At 26.5% G+C, this 24652-nt stretch overlaps 3 protein-coding genes and 1 long non-coding RNA gene across 4 annotated transcripts; 1 reads left to right on the top strand and 3 right to left on the bottom strand.

The window, feature by feature from the left end:
• The first annotated feature begins 82 nt into the window (after nucleotides 1-82).
• LOC112595310 (piggyBac transposable element-derived protein 4-like) lies at nucleotides 83-952 on the top strand. The gene has a single exon (XM_025340454.1). The coding sequence runs from the start codon at nucleotides 83-85 to the stop codon at nucleotides 950-952; it is 870 nt and encodes a 289-aa protein (XP_025196239.1).
• Nucleotides 953-1658: 706 nt separating this feature from the next.
• Nucleotides 1659-5470, bottom strand: LOC112595362. Its single transcript, XR_003114705.1, has 6 exons — nucleotides 4405-5470; nucleotides 3448-3672; nucleotides 2931-3098; nucleotides 2731-2862; nucleotides 2554-2665; nucleotides 1659-1968 (listed from the first exon to the last, which is right to left on the bottom strand). It is a non-coding gene; the product is annotated as an uncharacterized LOC112595362 (long non-coding RNA).
• Nucleotides 5471-18084: 12614 nt separating this feature from the next.
• On the bottom strand, nucleotides 18085-21922 carry LOC112595357. The gene is made up of 8 exons (XM_025340515.1): nucleotides 20988-21922; nucleotides 20813-20923; nucleotides 20441-20751; nucleotides 20244-20376; nucleotides 20011-20187; nucleotides 19844-19948; nucleotides 19298-19775; nucleotides 18085-18432 (listed from the first exon to the last, which is right to left on the bottom strand). The coding sequence occupies exons 1-8, from the start codon at nucleotides 21898-21900 to the stop codon at nucleotides 18420-18422; spliced, it is 2241 nt and encodes a 746-aa protein (XP_025196300.1). The 5' UTR covers nucleotides 21901-21922; the 3' UTR covers nucleotides 18085-18419.
• On the bottom strand, nucleotides 21841-24148 carry LOC112595358. Its single transcript, XM_025340516.1, has 2 exons — nucleotides 23647-24148; nucleotides 21841-23241 (listed from the first exon to the last, which is right to left on the bottom strand). The coding sequence occupies exons 1-2, from the start codon at nucleotides 24122-24124 to the stop codon at nucleotides 21863-21865; spliced, it is 1857 nt and encodes a 618-aa protein (XP_025196301.1). The 5' UTR covers nucleotides 24125-24148; the 3' UTR covers nucleotides 21841-21862.
• Nucleotides 24149-24652: the final 504 nt, after the last annotated feature.

Raw genomic sequence — 24652 nt, 5'->3', positions numbered from 1 at the left:
TATCAAAAGTAAAAGGCATAGATTTGGTATCAAGCTTTATATTATATGTGACTATGAGACTGATTTCATTCTAAACTTTATTATGTATACAGGAGCTACTGAATACAAAGACCCATTAGAAGACATACTTGGAAAATCTGGTGTAATAGTTAAAGATCTCATGAAGCCATACTTAAACAAAGGTTATTCATTATTCACTGACAATTTTTATACCTCACCACAATTATCCATGTATTTACATAAAAGAAAAACTAATACATGCGGTACTGTGAGAAAAAATAGAAAACTCATGCCAATTATTGAAGGAAAACTAAAATTAGGTGAACGAGAAACTCGGTGCACTGACAAACTTTTAGCAATTTATTGGAAGGACTGTTGTGATGTATATATGTTAACATTTATGAATACAAATGAAATGGTAGACACAAAAAAGATAGATAGGAAAACAGGAAAAAAATATCTCAAGCCACAAAGTGTAGTTAGTTATAACAAAAATATGGGAGCAATAGATAAGATAGACATGTTGTTAAGTTATACCAAATGTGTTAGGTGTACATTAAAATGGTACAAAAAACTATTTTTTCATGTTATTGATATGAGTTTGCTAAATGCATATTCAGCATATAAAACTGTTACAGGTAAGCATATTTCAGTAGCAGACTTTCAACTAACTTTGGTGAATGAAATATTACAAAAATACAAAACACATTTCAAAACAATTCCAAGTAAAGGGAAAAAAAGTATTATATTAGACAGCTGTTTAATTGAAAGACATTTTCCAGACTTAATCCCCCAAACATCAACTAAAAAACAAAGAAGAAAATGCTTTGTTTGCAGTCATAAAACTGTGGGGAAAAAAAGAACAGATACCTTATACCAATGCAATGAGTGCAATGTAGGTTTATGTGTTGTACTACGTTTCAAAGTGTGTCATACACAACAAACGTTTTAAGATATAATAATAATATATTAGTGACACATGTCAAAACAAAAGAAATTATATTATGTAAAATAAAAATTATGTTTTAAGTTAAAAATATATTTATATTTTTTTTTTTTGTATTTTTTTCAGTCATTAAATTTTGTCGAATGTTATTTATACATAATATTATTCAATCACCGTATCATTACATCTCTTGCACATTTTGAGAACCACCAGTCATGAATAAGAAAACCATCTATAACTTGCTAAGTTTTTTTTTAAATTCAGGATGTATAAATCTATCTATATTAGGTGATAAAACAATTAAAATAATTTATGAAATTTGGTCAGCACAGGACAGTTACATTCAATTTTAGTCTTCAGCAGTGAAAGGGTTAATAATAAAGTCATTATTAAAATTCCATTGATCAAATGAAGCTGTGATAACTGATAAATAAGCTTAACTAACAAAATATTGAATACAGTTATTTTAAAATATTCACCTCTAATTATTTTTTGTCCATGTTGCAATCAGGTTGATGTTTCAGTCATTTTGTATTTCTCAAATAGAGACGGTGATGATGCATTTCTTTTTGATAAAATAAATACATTTTATTGATCAAATATAAATGGTTATACACAATAAATGTTTTAATATTGAACGAATAATAAATGTAATAAATCTTTAGAATAATGGGACATAGAAGTTTTAAATGAATATCGATATCATCACCAAACATAAATCAACCAATTAAATCAGACTAGAATCCCTTTGTAATGAATATTTGTGTGTTAATAAATATGTTCCTGTAATAGCTTTGAGTAATAGTAATGGAGATGTTACCAAATTTTGGTATGACTAAACTTTATTTGTTCCACAGTAAAAAAAAATATGAATTAATAACAATATAAATAATTAACCAATACATAGATTTTTACAACAAGCATTAACAAAGCAGCTTCAGCTATAGTTTCTCCAGTTTTTGGTAAAAATAAGTTATTGTGAATGTTCACTATAACGAAGAGCACATGCTCATTTTTTAAATCTAAAAATAAATATTTAAAATTCAGTTTAAAATATAAACAAATAGTTTAAACTATATTGAAGAAAATATTATTATTAGTTTGTACATTGATACATTATACTTGATCTAAAGGCTATTGATTAAATAATATATTATCTCCTTCAAATAATAAATGTTTCTCAAGAATAGCATTATTCTACACAAAATATATTTATCTAATTCTTTATAATTTATAATTTTATACAACAAAAAAAATTCAATTAAGTTTACGTATACAATAAAAAAAAAAAAAAATTGTCAATATTATATTGTTTACTTAATTTAAATATAGGAAAATGATTATTCAATATTAATTTAAAGTTAAATCACAATTTTTTTTATAAAAACAAGAATTGAACTGAGTTGAAAGGAAATACTAAAGTAGAGTTAGTTATTTTTAATAAATATATATATAATTTATTTACTAAAATAAAAATACTGACTTTTAAATGTTTAAATGTTTTGCTTTAGGTAGTTAGCCTATTTTCAAATATAACGTATATTTTTTTTTATTTTAATTAAAAACCATTAAGTTTAACAAAATTAGTACTTAATATTTTATACTACCTAAATATTAAGTTTGTTTATCGCCTGCTTATGTATTAATTCAAGGATGACTGAATAAACATATACTTATTGAGGGTAAGTAATAATTTTATAATTTTATCTGGACACCAACCTAAAATATTAATAAGAAAATAATTAATATTGTAAAATTAATTTCATGTCATATTTAAATCTTACATTTTTGAGGATTTGGATTTTGCCAAATGGTAGCCAATGTTGTTAAATAGTCTTTTACTAAATAAATTATTACTCTAAAACTTTATGTTTTTCTTTCAAACTCTAAACATCATCCTTAAAAATTTTTTTTTCCTAAAAAATAGTATGAAAAAATAATATTGATTATTATATTATTATAATGTATTTTTTATTTATATTACCATCATTATATTATGTGAAACACTAGATAAATTACTATTCACAGGTATAATGTAGCTACAAGTATCCTCAGCCCTTTTACAATTGCCATAGTTTTTTGTTTATATTTTACCATCACATAATTTATAAATAAAATGCATATAATTTTAAATGTTAATTTGCTTGCATTTCTAAACATTAAAAACATTTACATTAGTGTCAATTTTGGGTAGGTATAAATATTATGTTATAGCCAGTGACGCCGAGTCATATAGATTTAAGTGAAGCAAAATCAAAATATTTACACACTCACCTACCACTGAGGATGTTATCTACCTCTATAAATAACTAATAACTTTAGTTATGTATTTAATAATTTAGTATAGGTATTATGTAATGTAAAAACAAAAACATATATACAAATAAAACCACTCATCCTCATTATTACATGAAGCGATCGCTTCAGTTCATGTATGTGTTCGGCATCACTGATTACAATGATTCACTTTAATAATATAACAGTTACGCTGTGGACTGTACTTCAGATAATGTAGATCGTTGAATAAACATTTTTTGTTGAACAAACATTCATGTAATTTACAACTATCTGGGATTTAAGGCCACTGAATTCATACCCAACAATATATCTACACAAGGTGTAGAAAACATAGATACAGCATTTCTTGAAAGTCTATGAAGTGTAAATGCCCAGAATAATCCCTTATTGCGAATCACACATGTTCCGTTCTTTTTTTAGATGACTTCCTATCATGAAAAAATACAAACGGACAAAACATTACTAGTAATTAGGAATAGTGGGGCACTGAGACAGTATAACCCTTGATTGTCATTAGAATATCAAATATTTAGGTACAAGAACCCACCAATTTGTTAATGAGTTCTCCACACGGACGTGGTGGACATGATGCTTTGCAATTGAAGGGCGACATTTCAAAACGCACTATTGCCAAAATTCAAACTTTTCAGGAAAGAAGAAAAACTGTTTTTGGTATAAATTCTATGTATGAGTTTACATTGATGATTTTTATCAATATATTATAAGAAAAGAAATAGCTTTGAATTGTCAAAATTCATGTTTATCAAGTTTTAAGTTAATTAATTAAGGTTTTAAATTTATCTCTTGTGTCAAAACGAACTATTGCCAACACATAGTACGTTTTGGACTGAGTCGGGCAATAGTCCATTTTGTAATACATAGAATCATTATTAATTCAAAACGCACTATACTAGATTTAATAAATATTATGAAAATTTTATTGTTTGAAAAATACAAGTATATTGTCTGTTATTAATATTAACCAGATACAAAAAAAAATATGATATACAATTTTTTATTAGTAATGTATTATAACAATATTTTTTATAATTAAATACTGTAGTTACTGACAATAACAAAACATTTTATTATGATAATAGGTTGATGACAAACTTTATTATATTCATAGATATAATATGTAATAATGAAAAAATACTTACACTTATAGCAGCAAGTACAAGTTTTTTGGAGCGACGATTCATTTTGAAAATCTTTTTCTTTATTTAAAGGTATTTCAAAAACTAATAAATTATTTTTCATCAGTTTTTTATCCTTTGTGATAAGTTAATGCAATATTATGCATAATACGTTATCAATGAACTTTTGGCGGTAAACAGCCAAATTAACAACACTTTTTTTTTATCATCAAATGAAGTTAGGAATGATTTTTTTTTTTCATCGAGTTGATAAAGTTATGAACATAAAATTGGAATTAATCGTATTTACAAATTTAATACTCAAATTTATTTAAACAAAGTAAAATCGAAATTAATTTTATGTTAAAATTATCAAAAAGTAATAGCGCGTTTTGGAAAATAGAGAATTTATGTCCTATGTAATTAGTATGGGAAATAGTACGTTTTGCTTTGAGATTGGCAATAACGCGTTTTGGAATAATATATGGCAATGGGACGTTTTGACGTAACAACTAGTTGAGTTCTATATTTATATTATGGGCAATAGCACGTTATGGAACAAAGTGGCAATAGAACGTTTTGAAAACTAATAATATAGGCGATAGCACGTTTTGAAACAAATACCGAATTTAAGATCGATACCACTGAAAAAATAATCGTGATATCGAAAAAACAATTCCAAATTCATATTTCTCAGCATATTTACCATAAGAATCGATATCTAACTCGATTTCGATAAAAATGGCAATAGTGCGTTTTGGAATGTAGCCCTTCAATTGTCTATAGCACATAGATTCTCTGTGTTTATACACAAACATGACTTTTTCTGGATACGTCAACGGTAAAGCCGATCTTGGACCTTATTGCACAGAATCGATTATTAAAGACGACACAAATAGTCAAGACGGAGACGCTGTTAAACAAACACACGCAGTTTGAAATTACTCACACACGATTCGCGACACGCCACTACGCCAGCCAATGTGTGTATTGTTCCTTAACTACGTACGTGACTGCTGAAAAAATTTCCATCTTAACCGGATTTAATGCTTTTTGAACCGTTATTCACGTCTCTCTCTCTCTCGTTATCCCAACGCGTTACGTGCGATAGTCGAACGAGTTGACAACGAACGGTATCACGACAATGCTTATCATAGACCACCGCCGTAGATAAATAGTATACAATAATATTATGTATTCATACGTGTGGATGATATAAAGATTTACTGGGTATCGCTGATAATGGCACGGAATAAATGTTCTGTGATAATGTAATCTATCTTGACTTGATAATGAGAACGTTGAAAACGAGTGCGGACTGCGGAGTTGCGCGATCGTAGACAACGCTGCGGCGTGAACACGAAATCCGTGAAGTCCGGTGTCCACAAACTTTGAAGTTTGAATCGCTATGGGCTCGGACACACATAACGCGGTCGCTGTTGCGGCCGAGTACGCAGACCGCCGCGGGCAACGATCCGATTGTATTGTTTACAGAGGCCGTGTGGTCAGCTCGAGTCCTGAGTGCCGAAGAGCCTTTCATAACTTTTAAACCATGTCCGATAGCTAAGTCCTTGTTGAACTACTACTGGTTTAAATGTAAAGACTACATGAAATCCAAAGGAGAAAATTCTAAAAAAACGGTGTCCAGTAAAGTAAAACTATATGCCAGCATGTTTTGTTATCATTAGGGATGAGAAGTTATAGGAGCTAAAATAGACAAAATATGCAAGGAAAAATTATGATATATGCATAAAAAATTTAAAAATATATTATAATATGCAATTTTTTCCATAAATAAAAACATGTTTAAAATAAATTAATATAAATAATATTCCATGAAATTTGTTTCTATTAAAATATAAATAATTTTTAACTGAGTGATAAAATAATTAATATAAAAATAAATATATAGTATAAAAATCAATATAAAAATGATTGGTAAGTGTATTGATTATATATTGATAGACTAATTGAATTAAAATAACGGAAAGACGTCAAACACTCACATATTATATTGAATATATCTATAAACGATTAGATTATACAACAACGGTTGTCACTAGTCAGACTAATTGAGTAATAAACGATTAGATCAGATACTAATCCTAGATTTACTTTTATATACCTACCTACTATTAAATGTTACAATTCTACAATTTTCAAATTTTCTATCTGCATTTTTATTTTATTGATTATTGCAGACTACGAACACATATAATTCTATAAAATAATAAATTTTTCATGTCAGTTGTATTAAATTCCACATAATTTTACTAAATATGCATTTTTATGCACAAAAAAACATGAATATGCAACTTTTAAGAAAACTACCTATATATGCAAAATATACAAAATTTAAATACCAAATTTCGATTCATTAGGTTATAAAACAGATTTTTAGCTCACCTAGCTATAAATAGAAGATACAGAAAAAAATATGCAAATCCTATAACTTCTCATCCCTAGTTATCATACATTTTTTTTTCACTCCGATTAAATTAGTTTATTAAATCGTTTCCTATCGAACTCATTGATGATTACAAATATTTCGAAACAAATGTGAATTTATACTTTTAATCCTCACTGTTCGTTATGAATTAGATATGATTCAAATGCATTTTTTGTCGTGTTACTTACACTTTTATGACATAGTCACACAGGTCTTAACCTTCAATGAAATCTAATTTATCTAAATAAATCATCATTTTTATGATCATCGCATGTTTAATATTTTATTACAAATATTTTTTTTCAAAATTGTTGTACGATTCAAATACACACAATATAATTTTTATAAATCTCATACTTTTGAAATTACTCTGAAATTAATTATAATACAAATACCTACAATAATGTTATTTATATTAATAATTATTATTTCCTACTCATTAGGTACCTTAATTAGGTATATTAAATTTAAGATTTAAACTGTTAAAAATTAATAAAGTTAAATTCAACTTTAATCTTCTAAACAATACTAGGTATTCAAAATTGGCTGAATAACAAATACAGAAAATTGTGTTATCTGTTTACTTATTTTTCCACGCAACTTTAAAAATAAACTATAATTTATGAAAAACATAAGCTTAGCAACTATGATTTTAATTACAAATTGTCGAAATTGAACTAAAATAAGAAAATAACACTAAATTGTAGATTTGTGCATTAGTGATAGTTGCATTCATAAAAAATAACATAATATAAATATATTAAATTTATTTTTTTTTTCCTTCGAGAAAATTATATAAACAGTAGCAATTATTGACATTTGATCAAATGCAGTAATTGAATTTAGTCATAATTCCTAGAATTATAAGTGTGCATCACTTATTTTGTGTAATTTAGTTTAAAAATTTATATTTCTAACGTCTCAATTTAAAACTGCAAAAACTCTAAATAAAAACTAACTATCCAGAAATAATGTTTAAAAAAAAAAAACAATTTTACAACTAGTACATTGTTTTTTTTATCTCTAAAAAACAAATTTAAAACACTTTTGGAAACTAGATTGCCAACATTTAACAATCCATTAATTTGTAAGTTTTGTTAATTTTTAAAATATCATTAAGAAGCATGTACCTATTGTGTTTTTTATATTAAAGTATTGTACTATGCTTACAACAATGAAACATTATAGTATTGAACTGAATATATTTATATACAACTAAAATTAACCTGTTTACTCAATTTATTGTAAACATTAATAAAATTTAAATTATCTTAAAAGTAATAAATGTTTTTTGAACATTAATCAAAAAAAATATCTCATAACTTAAAAAAGTAAAAACAAAATTAAATCTAAGAAATTTAAAACAAAAACTCAATAAATAACCAAACTTAAAATAAAATCATGAAAAGCATAAAATAACAATATTAATAACTTTTACTTTTTAGTATAATTATTAATAATGAATCATAGTTAGAAATAAATATTAACAGTATTTTTATAATATTGTATTTTAATAAATTACTTTAGATAAAATGTTTGAAAATACTGTTTATCTAAAATAATATCATAATAGTTTGATTTATATTACTATTAAAAAGCAATTTTGGACTTATCATTTAAACTAGTATAGATGTTGTGGTTTTTTTACTCTAATCTAAGTTTTTACAAAAAATCAATGACTATAGAATTACATTACCTACTAGATAAATAAACTTTTTTATTTTCAACAGAAATCTTACCAGATGTCTGTAAAGATTTTCTGGTAGGTACTTATTTTGAGACAAAGTAATTTTCTTTTTCTTTTTTGTTTTATTTCAATAGTTCTAAATACTTTTTCAATATATTTAGTCTTGTATTTTAATATTGTAGAATTATAATCATTGTTATAATAAGTAAATGTATTTCATTTTAAGTAAATAAACAGGTCATATAAATCTCTTTAGTAGGTAAGAAAATGCAATAAATACAGGTTTCAGCTTAATATTAATAAGATACATAATATTAAATTAATTAATATATAGGTATATAATATATAGAAAGAACAAAGATAAAAAAAAAGTATAATAACGTTAAAATATAGACAATAATAATGCGACAGAAATTATAGCAAATAAAAGTAACAGTTAACATTATGTTAGTATACAACTATATACAAGTATACTAAATAATTCACGAAACAAAAATAAATTAAAGAATTTAAGACCATATAAACATTTTGTCTAAAAACCTACGCGAAAAAAATTAACATGGTCCGTTATATGGGTTGTCAATGAAAGAGTTCTGAAGAAAAACCAAATGGATGTATAATTGTTTTCATAAAATAGAACATCAAATTAATTAGATTTTCTAAATCAGTGATTGTTTATATTAAAACCAATCAAGGATAGTAGTTCCGGAGAATTAATAAGACCGTTTAATAATATATTAACATAATATCCGCAACATTTCTCCTAGACTCGCAAGATGTAAACTCCAAATGGGTAATTTGCAAGTTATACAAATTTATTGATTTAAAACATTTTATAGTTTTAAAAATTTATACTGAACATTTTCAATAAGATTTATATGTGAAGAATAGTGACCCAAGCTCAAGATGCGACCAAACGAGAGAAAAGTATAGAGTTTTAAAGGCATTGGTATTTTTAAAATTAGTCGTGCTTCTATTAATAAATTCTAGTTCCTTAAAAGCTTTTTTTTAACAAAAGCGTTGTTTGAAAAGCCCATGTTAAAACTAGAGAGAATCTCTTGATCTCTAGCTGAAGAAACACCCGTAACTCAATAATTAACAATCATAGAATTGTAAGTGATTTTATTGCATAAACGCGAAAATTAAAAGTGCTGAACTTATTAATATTTAATAGTAAATGATTAAAAATAATCTATTCAACAAGTTAATTTAAATTTGATTATAATTTGAGGTATCATTTAGAGATTTAATAGGTAAAAATAATTTGGCATCGTTTACAAAAAAAGAAAATGTCTACTGAACTATTAAAAATAGAAGATAAAATCATAAATAAATATTATAAATAAAAGGGAATTAAAAAGAGAATCTTGAGGTAGGTACATTAGAGGGGCCATTCGTCCTGGATTCCCCATGTCCCGGCGTCCCGAACCAAGTTTCTCAGGACATCGATTTATATTAGTTTTTGACTATTGTTTAGTAATATCCCGGAATTGAAAATTGTTTTTATAATTATTCTACTTATTCATTTATCAGTTTTATTTTGAACAAAATCTTATCTAAAATATTAATTATTATAATAATATTTGACAACAAATGTTGGAACGTATGACAATGACAGTAATAATCACTTTGTAAATTTAGCTAACCTACTACCATTAACTTCTAACTACATTAATTTACAGTCGGGAAAAATCATGTTAAAATTTTTAATTTCGAAAACTACGATAAAATGTATATGTATTTAATACAATCTATAATTTATTAGTTTATACTTCAGTTAGTGGCAATTTTCCTGAGGAGCAAGAGAGGGTACCGCCCCTACTTTGAAAAGTTGAAATGTAAAAAACATATTTGTTTATATTTGAATAAATAAATATTTATTTTATAAAAAAATTTTTCTTTTGTAGCATTAAGTTTTTTTAAAAATTTTTAAATGAAAAAATAATATCCAACACACAAATATAAATGAATTGTTGAAATACAAGAATTTTAAATTAACGACTCTCCACACAGCTGCCAAGTTATACGTCCCCAAAAGTCACTTATATTATTTTTAATAATAATATAACATTAAAATATTGAAATTATACTATGATGATGAAAATCTCATTTTATTTTATAACTTAATATATCTATTATTTAAAACAACGATTATTATTTTATTTATCATACCGATAAACCACTTATAATATTGTATTAGATACCTATTATTTATTACCTTATTTTTTGGAAGTATATAACAGCTATATCCTTATAACAATAACTAATATTGTTATATTTGTTATGCTGCATGAGTTGTTTAGTTATGGTTAATAAAAACGGGCTAAAGTCCAATATAAAGTAAACACATGTTATAACAAGGCAAGTATTAAAAAAAAAAAAAAACAATGGAATAATGACAAAGTAAAAATAACAGTTTAATTTATGGATGTTATAATAACATAATTCACACATAGATATTATATGATAATATGATTACAAAAATATTCAATATTGTTAAAATTAATTAGATCAATATGTGTTACATATTTATGTTTTGTTTTAGTAGATATAGATACCTACATTTAAATGCATACCTAGCTTATAGTACCTACCTATCTATATGAACTATGCAAATAATAAAATTCTAATATTTAATTAACGTAGCGAATGATACGATAATTTTTATATTTTATTTATTAGTAATAACGCCCGTTAGGGCATGGATTACAGTAGATATATAAATAAATGAAGAAAGTATTAGTATACAATTAATGAACAAACAATATTTTTTTTAACTTAAAACTATTATCAAAAAAGAAATCAAAATCTGATAGATGTTCATTACAATTTACAATACTATAAGATTCTATAAATGAGGCTATGAGTAACAAAATTACGTTTTTCCGTTGGAATATGAAATAATATATATTATGTCTAGTATTAACCGTAGAGGCTTCGATGCCAATAAGGCTCAAAAGCTCTGAGTAGTTTATGGTTTTATATAATATTTTGTATAAAAATAAACAATCGTTACAATCACGTCTATTGCTTAAAGGGGGTATTTTACACTGTTTCTCGACTTCGACAACAAGTACTCCACATAAGTATTTAGTTTAAATGCAATAATTCTAATGCATTTTCTTTATATTTTATCAATTTTGTCGATTAAACCGGTGTGTCGAGGGTTCCAAACTAATGAACCAAATACCACAATAGGACGTAATAGGTACTAATGAATAATGATAGATACAACACTTTTAGATACGTGTGATTCATATTGTTACAGTTTCTTTTTATAAACCCTACTAGGTTTCTAAAGCTTTAGCACAAATTAATTCTATGTGCCGTTTAAAACTCAAATCAGGTGATAAAATTATACCTAAGGCTCTTACCTCAGTTACAACGTTAATTTTAGTGTCATTTAAGTTATAGTGGTAAGAAAAGTTTGAGTGTTTGCGATGTAGGTAATGATATTTGCATACATTTGTTTATATTTAAATGTAATCCATTGTCAGAATACCAAGTTGAAAATCGATCAAGGTCTTGTTGTAGTTTTACGCAATCATTTAAATGATTAATTAAGATAATATATCTTCATTGAATAGCAGGAATTGAATGTATTTAAATACTTTAATAAAATCATTTATTTTATCAATTTTATTTATAATTTTTTTTTCAACAGTAGTCTAAAAAATTTTTTTTCCATTAAATCGAAATTATTAATAAAAAAAAAATATTATAAGGAAATATGTGCATTTTGGACACACTCAAATACTATAGGTACATCGTATACATAGTACGATACACGTATATATGCTCGCGGGACATTGAAATAATATTTATATAAGTACATTTAAATTTCTGGAAATTGTATTAAAATAGCCTACATTAAACTCCTTAAAAATACTTTCAACGATTTGTGTTTGAAATTTTTAACAAATAGCTGTATAAATATATTATAATATAAATGTAATGTTAGATTGATACATAGTAAAAACTTTTATTTTTTTTGACTAAATACAATTATTTTTAAAATTTAATAATCGTAGGGTATGGTTATAGTATAAATGTTATTTTCCCCGAAAGTATTAATTTATTATATTAATTAATATATTTAATTATTGTAACAAAACATGTTTATATACCATATTATATCCATTTTAATTGCTCAAAATGTAATAACATATTTTTGTAAACACTGCAAATTAATAAAAATAAGTTCATAATATAAATACGAGTAGATAATATCTTAAAATAAATTAAAAATGTCATTGCGTGTAATAAAATTAATAAAAATATTACTACGTAAAAGTTTTAAGTGACCATGAACAGCACGAATAATGTTCTTACATTTATAACAAAATAATTTACATTGTTATTTATTGTTCAAATAAGTTATTTTGTCAAATAATTTTAATTTTAAACGAATGTAATAAAATGTGCTTATGGATTTGTATAAAAATTCTCGTTCATTCTTCATTATTTTTGTATTTTTTTTTTTATCACGAAAAAAAAATTTCTTAGATTTAATTTTTAATTTTGACCTCCTTAAAGTACAAACTAGATTCAATTTTTCATCTAAAACCACCATTAAAGTTAATAGTCAAAATATTTTATCGACTAGTTATCGTGTACATACTACACATACACAAAAAAAAAACACACACCTCATTTTAAAATCAATACATTAATCGTTCAGCTCAAAATCTAAAAATGTCATAACTATACTGAGTATGATATTTTATTGAAATTTAAAAGAAAAGTTTATCATTTTTACTTTTATCACCAGGCTTTTGATCGCACTTATTATAAAATGTGTGTTCATTTTAGTCTCAGATGAAACACCAGAATGAATTGGTATTTCAATAATATTATTCAAATCGTATCTAGAAAATTGTATATCAGTTAAACTACAATTAAGTTTTCTTCTGGTGTTTTTTTTTTTATCGTTTTCCATAATACATGAATGTTATATTAGTTTTTAACTTATGATCCAATCATATGCTACCAACCAAAATTTCATCACAGCCCATTACTCACTATAGTGACTATAGCTGCTTATTATCATCCCTATATTTTTACATAATATATATTAGGTATATTAGGTACTTAGCGTTGCCCAAGAATAAATGGAACCAAAATATGCTGTTGTAATAAATAACTTTTAATGCAGTTATGATTTTAATGAAAAAAAGTGATGAACGATAAAAAAAAGATTTTATCAAGAATTAAAATCTATTTTCATAATTGATTTTGGTCCACTCAATTGGAATTCGATTGGCATGCTTTTATTGAATTGTAATAAAAATATCCGAAAAAAAGTCCTGGAAAAAAATTAATTATTATTTATTATAAAAAAAAAAAAAAAATCACCGATAAAAATATTTATGTGCACCGGACTTTTTTACAATACAATATTTAGACTTTATAGTATGTGTATAGCGTTTTGTTTTTCCATTTAATCTAGTTACGTAAATTAGCAGCCATATTTATGTACCTATTGGAGATACAAATTTCTTTTTTTATAAATCGAATTTGAATACATATACGATATATCATACCTATAGGCTATAAGTTATTATTTAAAAGCTAGATTAAATAACACCATATACGAAGATATACAACGATGATATAATCATTTATTGATCATTATTTAAATTTTTTTCTGCTGACTAGTGTTGTATGATACTTATCTTATTTTACACTTCCTCCCGAAGACACATTAATGCGTTACTTTAATGAGCTGAATTAAAATTAAAATAATAAGCCTTAAATGATTGCATTAGCGTTGTCTATCTATAGTAGGTACCTATACTCTATTAGGTTGGCCATTTTGCAGTTCTTGTTATTTTAGATGTAGCTCGTGTCTTATTTATAAAATCAAAATTTATTTATTATTATTATGAATTAATATTATTTTTTTTTGGTATCGTTTTATCCACGTGACTCGCGAACAATATATATTCATGTTGGCGCTCCCGTGTAGGTGTGTTTAATATAGGTACTCGTGTGTTATTCATAGAGCTAAGATATTGATGACTTTTACATTTTTTTTCTTTAAGTCCTATACAGTTTTATATAACAATTTAGAATGTGTTTTTTTTCCTGTTAAATGAATTTCATTGCATTTTTACAAATATTACGTTAATTTTGTGTAGGTATTTAAACTCATTTTTTTTATTTTAAGCTTTTTTTAAAGCGTGTTGTATAGGTAATCCAAATTACTTACTCCAGTCCTTTGATATTGCAAAATTAATATAATTAATTGTCAACTCAAATTTGAATTTATTTGTTAATTTACTTCTTTAAACAAATTGTTACCTATTTTGTGTACAAAATGAATAAATAATAATTAATAATTAATAATAATCATTATTTTAAAATAACATTTTTTTCGATCATTAGAATTTGAGGTCCTCAGATTTATAATATAATATCGAAATCTATAGATACATTATAAAGCGGTTCTTAATTTTTTATGAGTACTCGAATACCGCCTGCTCATTATGGAAATGTTTACGTACTTGATCTAATAAACTTCTTTTGTTATCAAAAAATGTATACGTTATTTACCTGTAAACAATTATGGAGGGATTATCTAAATTGCTACGAAATTTAAAAAATACTTTTATAGTATTTTAATAATATCAGTACCTTTTAGGCATTAGTTATTCAAAATTTAATGATGCTTTTTGTTATATTATTCGAAGAACAGCCAGTTTGTGGTAAAGTTTTATTTTTTTTTATTTTGCAAAAATTGATATTATCTGAAACATATTTAAATTCTAAGTCGTTACTAAAATGTTTGGAAATAATTTTTATTTACAAGATATATTATATTATTGTATATACGCACGAGTGCTCCGTTTGCTCTACTCTTGGTATGGCACTGCATATAGTTAATTAGTAAGTATAATACCAGGAAATGGATTTCATAGGTGTACACAATTTTATTCTCTCTTTAAAAAATAAAAAAATTAAAGTTATTTTATTCTTGGTTTTAATACTTAACGTGATAAAAAAATATCTATGTATATTATATTATATATATATTGTCAAATCAGAATATGAAAATAATATTATGGAATTACGAGTATAAATCTGATGGTCCTGAAGTGATATTATAGTGTTGACTATTTTCACTACGGTACCGGAAGTAAACTTATACAAAAACTCATCGCCTGCAGATTGTTACTTGTTAGTAAATAAATAAGTTTACTTACATAAAATAATAATTTATCATATTCTTGTGTACATTTAATTTTGATTTTGTTGTAACATTAAATATTTTTAGTTAGAAAATAATATCGATTCAAGACTTACTGTTTATAGTGTCTAATAAATAAAGCATATTACCCTACCTACTACAGTTATCCAATAACACAATCGTCAGACGTCAGTACGCTGTCAGGTTCAATACATTGCGCTTCGTGTAACATTTTGTTCCGTATGTCAGTAAATTGTATATTATGTACGTATGTGACATTTGTATAATTAATGTTTATTGTGTTTGTCTGTAAATTTTACTTATTTAATAAATATTTCCACAACGGAAAATATTATGCCATATTATTGTTGTGTAAGTATTTAGTTGTAAATATATAATAATGGAACGCATCGATTTCCCAATCGTATATGGCCACGAGAGTCATGATACATCTATACTTTTATCCAGTATCTAATTTAATTACTATTTTAAAATTTTACCTTATATTTTTCGAACGACAAAATGACACACGGATATCACTCATTCACATCAAATATTGGTAGTGTCCGGTATTCACAATAATTTTAAAAATTGCAAGTAGTACGGACGTACCACCTACTAAATTTTGTAATAATTTTATGCATATTAAGAGTTATGTCGTACGATTTATACTGAAAATTAACTTTATTTTTTTAGTTTGAAATAGATGAACCTATTTGATATATATACCTTATATATTATGCCTTCATTTGTATTAAAATTCATTAGAAATGGTGTTTTGGCGAATAAATGATAGTAGTAATGTTTAGATGGTTCTAGCTAGCCCTAGCCATGCGAGTCAATGTCGCGCGCGTCTATTCCCTCCAGCCTGTCAAGCTTCGGCAATGCCCTCCATGCCCATCGCATATCTACCCCCGCACTCCTATCCAGTCAGGTCGTCTCGACAGATGACCGTACTTGACATTTTCTGTAACACCTATTGATATAAGATAATATATTGATACCTGTACGTTTTCCCATTAACAAAAATCATTAGAAAATACAGTTTATTATGTGTAGGACATCACTTTCCATTCCAACATATGGTAAATAAATATTTACTCATATGTTTATAGTTGGATGTGGTGTAATTAAGTAATATATGAGACTGATTTCACCAGGAATCATACTGTTCTTCATACTCCTTTCATCTCAAAGAGTTGTATAATATACGAAATTAAAGATAATAATATATGCCCAGAGAAAATATATTTAATTAGGTAATAAATGAATATTATACTATTCATCGATATAATGTTTACCACAGGTTAAAACTCTTGAAAATGTTATTATGAAAAGTGAGTGTTTTACTTTTAATTAACCTTTAATAGCTGCTGAAACATTGACGACCTCTGATTATTATTATTATTATGAATTTTCTCTTTCACCTTACACTATTAGGTAAATGTATAACTATTAAATCATAATCATCTATGTATTCTAAAATAAAATATAATATAGTGTGATATTTAAATGGCCTAACCATTAACAATAATATAATGAGCGATATAGGGAAATTATATTAATATTAACATGATGGAATAAGTTTTCTAATATTTTAATTATACATATAATAATATGTTTTGATATATAATATATAGAGTTAATATTATAATATAAAATATATACTTAAATGAAATAATATAACGTAAACTGAAGTGGAAAAATATATTTATTATATTATCGAAGTGTACAAACAATAATACTTTATTAAAGAAATGTGTATACATTTATTACAACTATTTTATTTATAACAATTTCTATAAAACTTATTATATAATCGTAAAATCTTAAGGTATATTCTATAACACTAAAAATATTAACAATGTTTAAAATTATTAAATATTTTTCTACTATCTTCAAAATCTAAATTATCTTATATAGTGGAGAAATATTTTTTTAATTAAACAGTTATTAATAATTTGTTCACATTGTTGTATAGTTAGCAATGGATAACGCCATTTTAAATCTTTTACAGAATTTTCGGTATAAACGATATCATGATAAAATGAACAACATGTACATCGATTAATAACCCCATATATACGAGCTTTTTCTTGAAAATTATTATCAATCAAATTTTCAATTAAATTAATATCGCATAACATAGTTAATGATGAAGTCACTAACGTTTTACAAAATTTAAATGCCTTACTTTTATTCAGATGTAATAATCTTTGAATTTCGATTAACATATTTGAATTATATAAATGTAACAATCGATAATTTTAATTAGGTTTAAATTCTTTAATATGCTCAGTCGATAATTTTAATTGTGTTAAAGGATGTATATAATTTATATATTGAACCCCGTAATTAATAAACTGTTTTCGTAAGAATAATAATTTTGTTTTTAAGACATCTCGATAAAATATTATATTGATTACATCATAGTCGTATATTATATTCCGTAGTTACCATGTCAGACTTTTCCCCAGATTGCCTCTTCGATCTTTTATCAGCGCCGTGTTCAGTTTCCATCTTGTTTTCTGCTCGCCTCTTCACCATTTGTAATATCTATATCTATATATATTAACTGTAAGTCTGCCTTGGTAGGTCTTACTAGTGCAATATATTAGTGAAGTATACTGTGGGATATACAACTACTGATTTGTCATTTTATACCCAAATTTCCAACATTAAATATGTTTTCAGTTGAACCTTTTATATCACGATCATCTATGTATTCTAAAATAAAATATAATATAGTGTGATATTTAAAGGACATAGCCATTAACAATAATATAATGAGCAATATAGGGAAATTATATTAATATTAACATGATGTTTGTTAGCAAAGTAAATTATTAAATAATATTTTAGCAATCTATAGCTTAAAATGTCACCACTGCTAAAATATATCACAAATCGAAATTCACCGTCAAAGTCATACAGGTGTCGCTATGATATATTGATATTCAATTATATTATTCTATCGAAATGAAAAATAATAAGACTATATGTGTATAACTTATAACAGCTATTAGATATTATAATGGTTTATATACATTTATAATACATAACGTATTGAAGAAAATATTATTAACTATAGGCATCATATTATTGCCTGAAATTCTACCATCACCCGAATATATTAGAAAACAATAGCCGTCTAATACTGCAATTATCAATAATCAGTCAGCACGTCTCCAATCGTATACTATACAGTACACAAATAAATATCATTCTATCTTTTAATATTTATAGTGAAATTTATTTTCAAAGTGTTTATTATTTTATTATATCAAATATTTACTTGCTATATTTTTCTTTATTTCGGTTTCATTTTAAACATTATCAATATGAACACAGTGCTCATCTGATATAATATTCGAGCGTTTAATACGATACAAGAATAATTGTTGTTATATATATTTCATTTCATTTTATAAATTACTATTAGGCAAATCTATTAAAAGTATTTTTACCAAACTATGTAATTATTGTATAATATGTATTATATTATATTTTATTTTTATTATATATTATATATTATATTTATTTTATGTATAATCAATATAATAAATTATATATATATATATATTAAATTTACTTTGTTAAGTTATGTCCATGAGCCAAAGTATGGATTTTGTCTTCTAGGATAACTCTCTTGTCATCAAAGTTATTGAACGTTAATTTGTTTGATTTTATCGTCATCAGTCGATGTTTGAAAGAACGGATGGATACATTTTCTCTCCTAACATCCATCTCCTCCTCCTCACCAAATAAACACTTTTTATGATCGTTAAACGTCATATGATTCTTTACAACATGCCTTCTAATTCCCTTGGCCTTGATTTTCTCCCTACCGTCCAAAATGTAAGCATATGATTTTGCTCGCAGCGCACAAAACTCGGTCATTATGAGCCCATCTGTTTCATCGGAAAACAGACCCGGTATCTTTTTTCTCTCCGAAATAAAACATGGATGGTCTTCCGGTAAGTTGGAAGTATCCATTCGTTCGAATAAGTTGTCATTATTCTTGAGGTCTTCATAGAAATCGTTGGTTTGGATATAATATACTAATGAATCTATAAATTATGTAAATTATTACTATATATATATATATATATTGAATTATAAGTATTAAAAATAATACCTGTATCTGTATACATGAGCTCAATTTTATCTCCATAATGTTTTTGCATCACATTGTAATGGTAATCATACATTAAACTTTTGCTTATGTCGAGAACCGCGAGACCTATATACATTAACAATCACGATAATACCTCTATATATCTAAATTATTAATAGAAAAATTACCAATATAAATAGGTTTGCAAAAATGGATGATTTTATTTTCCAATGATACGGCATTTAGGTTTTCAGAATACGTAGTGCAGTGTTTAAAAGTCGATTTGTTTATTAATTTCTGTAAACGTCGATCACACGATACAAGTTTCATCTCCATGCGTTGGCGAACGTTCTCCATCGTTTTTCCTACATGAAAAGCGTATGATAAATAATCATAACTATTATTATTTATAATAACATACCGAATACAGCATTGTTTAGTAGTTTAAAGAAATCCCGCTCAAATGTATTTTTCGCCTTCTTCCTCATTTCAGTATTCAAAGCAATGTATGATGCGAGCCATGGTGATTGTTTAAACTGGACAACTCTATGCACCTATAATAAATATAAATGTTTACTTTAATAATTCTATAATAAAGAAATGAAATATAATATTTACTTTTTCAACTATGAGACCATTGTTTAAGGCTTGCTGGAGGTTGCGATAGTGAACAATATAATTTTTTTTCGGTTCAAATGTTGCCATGAGTTTTCGCACTTTTGAACCTGACGGTATACTGTTTTGCGGTAAAAATGGTAAGTCATTATGTTTATCATGCAGTTCTTCCGGATAAGCTATATCGACTTCATAGATCCGTCCTATAGGCGATGTTGCGTTCAAATCAGCTAATCCGTCGAGAGACGGTTTAACCCACTTGAAGCCTCCGTAGGGCATGAACTGCGACATTGCCCAACCATAAAGATTGTTGCCTATAAAGTTTTAAAAGTATTAAATTAATAATAATAATAATAATAATAATACACAACATACAATCCTGATAGACAAGCCATGACTTTGGGTCTGTCGGGTTATAATCAGGTGTTCTCTCATTGTTAGGTTTCGCGTACCGCATAGTGGCCTGTGTAAGTCCTCCTCGAATACCTATAAAAGTTTAATCATATTATATAAGTGTTGAAATAAAAAAAAATAATTTCAATATACTAACCATTTTCAAACATTAACAGCATTTCGTAATCCGACAGTAATTCCAGTTTTATTGCTGTGTGTTTCAACATTGCATCGAAAGAAAACCCTGGTGCTGTAAAATAGTATGCTGGATCCAAATTGTAAGTGTTCAAGCATAAGTCTCGGAAATTTTCAAATACATCCGCCAAAAGTAAGACATCAATTTTCAAGTATAGATCCGAATACTCGCCCAGCGTTTTACAATTGAAATGACTCCATACGTCTTTAGCAAACTGATATTCGGTATCTTTTATGTGTTCTTCTGTTAAGGTGCTATAAAAGTCCTCTATTGCAGGTAAAGTTAATTGTTCAAGCTTAGCCCAATCATCCGTGAAGTCATAAGGATATACACCCTTACGGGTGACAAGCGGTAAATCTTTATTGGTAAAATATTTTGCAGTTAGGCGGAATTTTTCTAAATTTGGTGATATTAGATTGGCGGCTAGAGTTGATAAGCTTGTAGCCATAAATCTGAATGTATCCACGAATCTGATGGTAAAATTGTTACTTATGTATTTTGAAAAAGTAACGAATTTTTCCTCGCTGTTCGGAATTACTTTTATTCTATGCGAATCATAACCAAGTTCTGTCACTATAAAATGCGCATCGTAGTTTGAAAGATTATGTAGGAAAACTGGCACGTATTTTGGTTGTTTTAGACTTAAATTGCATCTATTACATAAAGTTTGTCTAAATTTACCGGTCAGATGGTCATGATCGCGAATACGGGTGAGGTTATTTACATCGCATGTGCATAAATTGCATTTAAAACAAGCTGTGTGTCTGGTTATATCTTCATCAGTCATGGTTAAGGGTATATTTGTTGCCAACAATTTTTCTATTTTCTCACTCACATCAACAATACTCTCTATAAAATAAATGCTTTGTGACATCTTGCTTGTTCTCGGTACCACGGTAAATTATGGGTTCGGTTGGTATCCCGAATTGTTTTAGTAGCTCTAATGGCACGTTTTCAGACGCCTTAACTATAAATCCATAACTCATAGGACGGTGTTTCTGCATGATTATCGTATTATCCCCTTTTTCCTCATCGGTCTTTACAAGCAGAGCTTCGAAATCGGCATATATAACTATAGGATGCCTTTGTGCATTTTGCCATGCGTTAAATTCAAGAACTGCCCCCTCTGCAGGCATTTCTGGTAGTATGGGTTTATGTGACCCGCATATTAGCCTATGGTGTTCTAGCGCAGCCTGTCCGCTTAATTTATACTTTAAATTTTGTTTGTCAAATGATGTAAAGCATCTTTTGCAAAATATTGCTTGATTTGCATGTCTAGTTTTTTGCGAGCGAAGTAGTCTTGAAAAATTTGATATATATGTATAATGACTGTTATCCCCATCTGTTAGCAGTAGTAAATCAAAATGATCTTGTTTTTCATTATCAACTACTTTCAGAGGAAATACACAGTGCACGGGATGTTTTAATGGTGGTTGTATTTTTTTCTCAAGCCCGTAAACATTCACGGAAACGTTTGGATTATTTTTTTCAAATTTGGAAATATCTGACAGTGGCGTTGGAAAAGAAATACCACCGAAAATGTATTTTTCCTCATGCTTGGTATAATTTTCATTGACACGATTTTTTTTTTTATTTTCACCTGCAACGTGTCTCGCTAATATAGCCCATTTAAAGCACTGCTGGTCTATATTTTGAGGATTGATTATAGCGCGTTTGTTCATAATAGATTTCGGTAATTGTATATACGATGAACCAGACATCGGTGTATACTTATAAATGGCTATTAGTAAACCATCTATGGACTGTAATGTAAACCCGCTACCGCGAGAAACATAAGCGTCTTCCTCGGCTAATAATTTCATAAAAGATTCTTCAACTATTGTTTCGATTTTTGTATCCATATAAATTTCTTTGGCTGATGTTTTAAATGCTCGATTTTCCGATGAATTTTCAACGTTCGGTCGATTATACGATGATTCTAGTTTTAAATTGAATTTTATTGAATTATCATTTTGAACGCGAGTTTTTAACAACTGAATGAGGTTGGTTTTAAGCGATTGAAGAAAGGTATGATAGTTTTGAACATTATTAGTATTTTTGCTGTAATACCATATAATTTTTCGATTTGCTGAAGATGAGATTTCTACGAAGCCTGGAGACTGAACTAGGTTCATGCGTGCTTTTTTCGCCTTAGCGGCCGAAGTAGAATTAGTGGTGGAAATGCGTTTGTCATTAGTTGTGGTTGTATATAAATCTTAAAAATTAAAAAAAACTAATATTAACCTATATGTTATCTATAATATTAATACTAACACTAAATCTTTTTAAACATTTTAATATTGTGTAGTATATCATCTACCTAACTTCAAATAAATTAAATATATATATGTTGAATAGTTGAATAAGTAAATTACAATATAATATACTACTATTTAAAGTATATAGTTGAAATATTAGGAAAGAATTAATAATTTTAGATAACCATTGATCGAAATTCTAAAAATCGTATTACAAGTGTATAAATTTTAATTATTTTTGTAATGATTTGTATGTAGTATACAAAACTATCTATTTCATCATATTATTTTAGATATAAATAAACTTACTGCTACTACTATATGAATCTACGCTGTGTATATAATATTATAATTGAACCAACCTTGTATAGTATCAGCCAAGTCGGTGTTCTCAAGTTCGTCCATGATTATTGTACGATTGTCACCATCGTTATTGTATAAATCGTTGGATGCTTCATTTGATGAACCCATATTTTGTGTAGTTTGACTGTTGGTTAATGCAACCGTTGGAGTGTTTGAAGCGATGATTTGTGATGTAATCGCTTTTCCATCACATTTTGATTGAGTTGGTTGAACATTTTGATTTTGTTGAGTAGGTTGGGCACCAGCAATGCCTTTTAAAATAAAGTAACTAATTATTTGCAAAAAAAATCGATTATTGAAAGTAATTAAATTATACATACCGTGAACGTTTTTTATATGTCTATTACAGTGAGACTTGTCATTGAATGTTTTAACACATATAGTGCATGAAAAACGTACACCATTGTGTTTCTTTTGGTGGGCAACCAAATTGTCTTTACGTGAAAATTCAGATGAGCACTGTATACATTTAAACATATTGATAATGTTTAAAATGAAAACAAAATAAAGAGAAATATAACAAGCAAATGTTTGATATAATAAAATAATAAACATTTTGAAAATAAATTTCACTATAAATATTAAAAGACAGAATGATTTTCATTTGTGTGTACTGTGTAATATACGACTGGAGACGTACTGACCGATAATTAATAAATGCTGGATTTGGCGATTATTAATTTCTAATACATTTCGGTAATGTCAGCATTTTAGACCATGGATTGGTAAAATATTACCTAGTAATTTACCATGTTAAAAGGTTAATCCAGATAATATTTTCAATTATTTTGGGATACATTTAAATTGTTGAAATAATAGCTTCTAATTAGGTCTTGCACGAACTAACTTTCTAAACCTTAAGAAAACATATGATAAATATTTATTTACCATATGTTGGAATGGAAAGTGATGTCCTACACATAATAAACTGTATTTTCCTAATGATTTTTGGTTAAATGGGAAAACGTACAGGTATATCAATATATTATCTTATATCAATAAGGT

The sequence above is a fragment of the Melanaphis sacchari genome, unplaced genomic scaffold (genome assembly GCF_002803265.2).
Source record: "Melanaphis sacchari strain LSU unplaced genomic scaffold, SCAv2.0 Contig26_pilon_pilon, whole genome shotgun sequence".
In the NCBI taxonomy this organism is placed as follows: Eukaryota; Metazoa; Arthropoda; class Insecta; order Hemiptera; family Aphididae; genus Melanaphis; species Melanaphis sacchari.
Note: the sequence above shows the minus strand (reverse complement) of the source record. Positions and strands in the feature narration are given on the sequence as shown.

What these genes read in the sequence shown, in the direction of transcription:
- LOC112595310 (XM_025340454.1), top strand. Translation starts at nt 83, where the DNA reads ATGTATACAGGAGCTACTGAATACAAAGACCCATTAGAAGACATACTT.
- LOC112595357 (XM_025340515.1), bottom strand. Translation starts at nt 21,900, where the DNA reads ATGTCACAAAGCATTTATTTTATAGAGAGTATTGTTGATGTGAGTGAG. An exon ending in ATGGTCTCATAGTTGAAAAA is followed by an intron (nt 20,377 to 20,440) that starts GTAAATATTATA and finishes TATTTATTATAG; the next exon opens with GTGCATAGAGTTGTCCAGTT. An exon ending in GCTCATGTATACAGATACAG is followed by an intron (nt 19,776 to 19,843) that starts GTATTATTTTTA and finishes CATAATTTATAG; the next exon opens with ATTCATTAGTATATTATATC.
- LOC112595358 (XM_025340516.1), bottom strand. Translation starts at nt 24,124, where the DNA reads ATGTTTAAATGTATACAGTGCTCATCTGAATTTTCACGTAAAGACAAT. An exon ending in CTTGGCTGATACTATACAAG is followed by an intron (nt 23,242 to 23,646) that starts GTTGGTTCAATT and finishes TTAATTTTTAAG; the next exon opens with ATTTATATACAACCACAACT.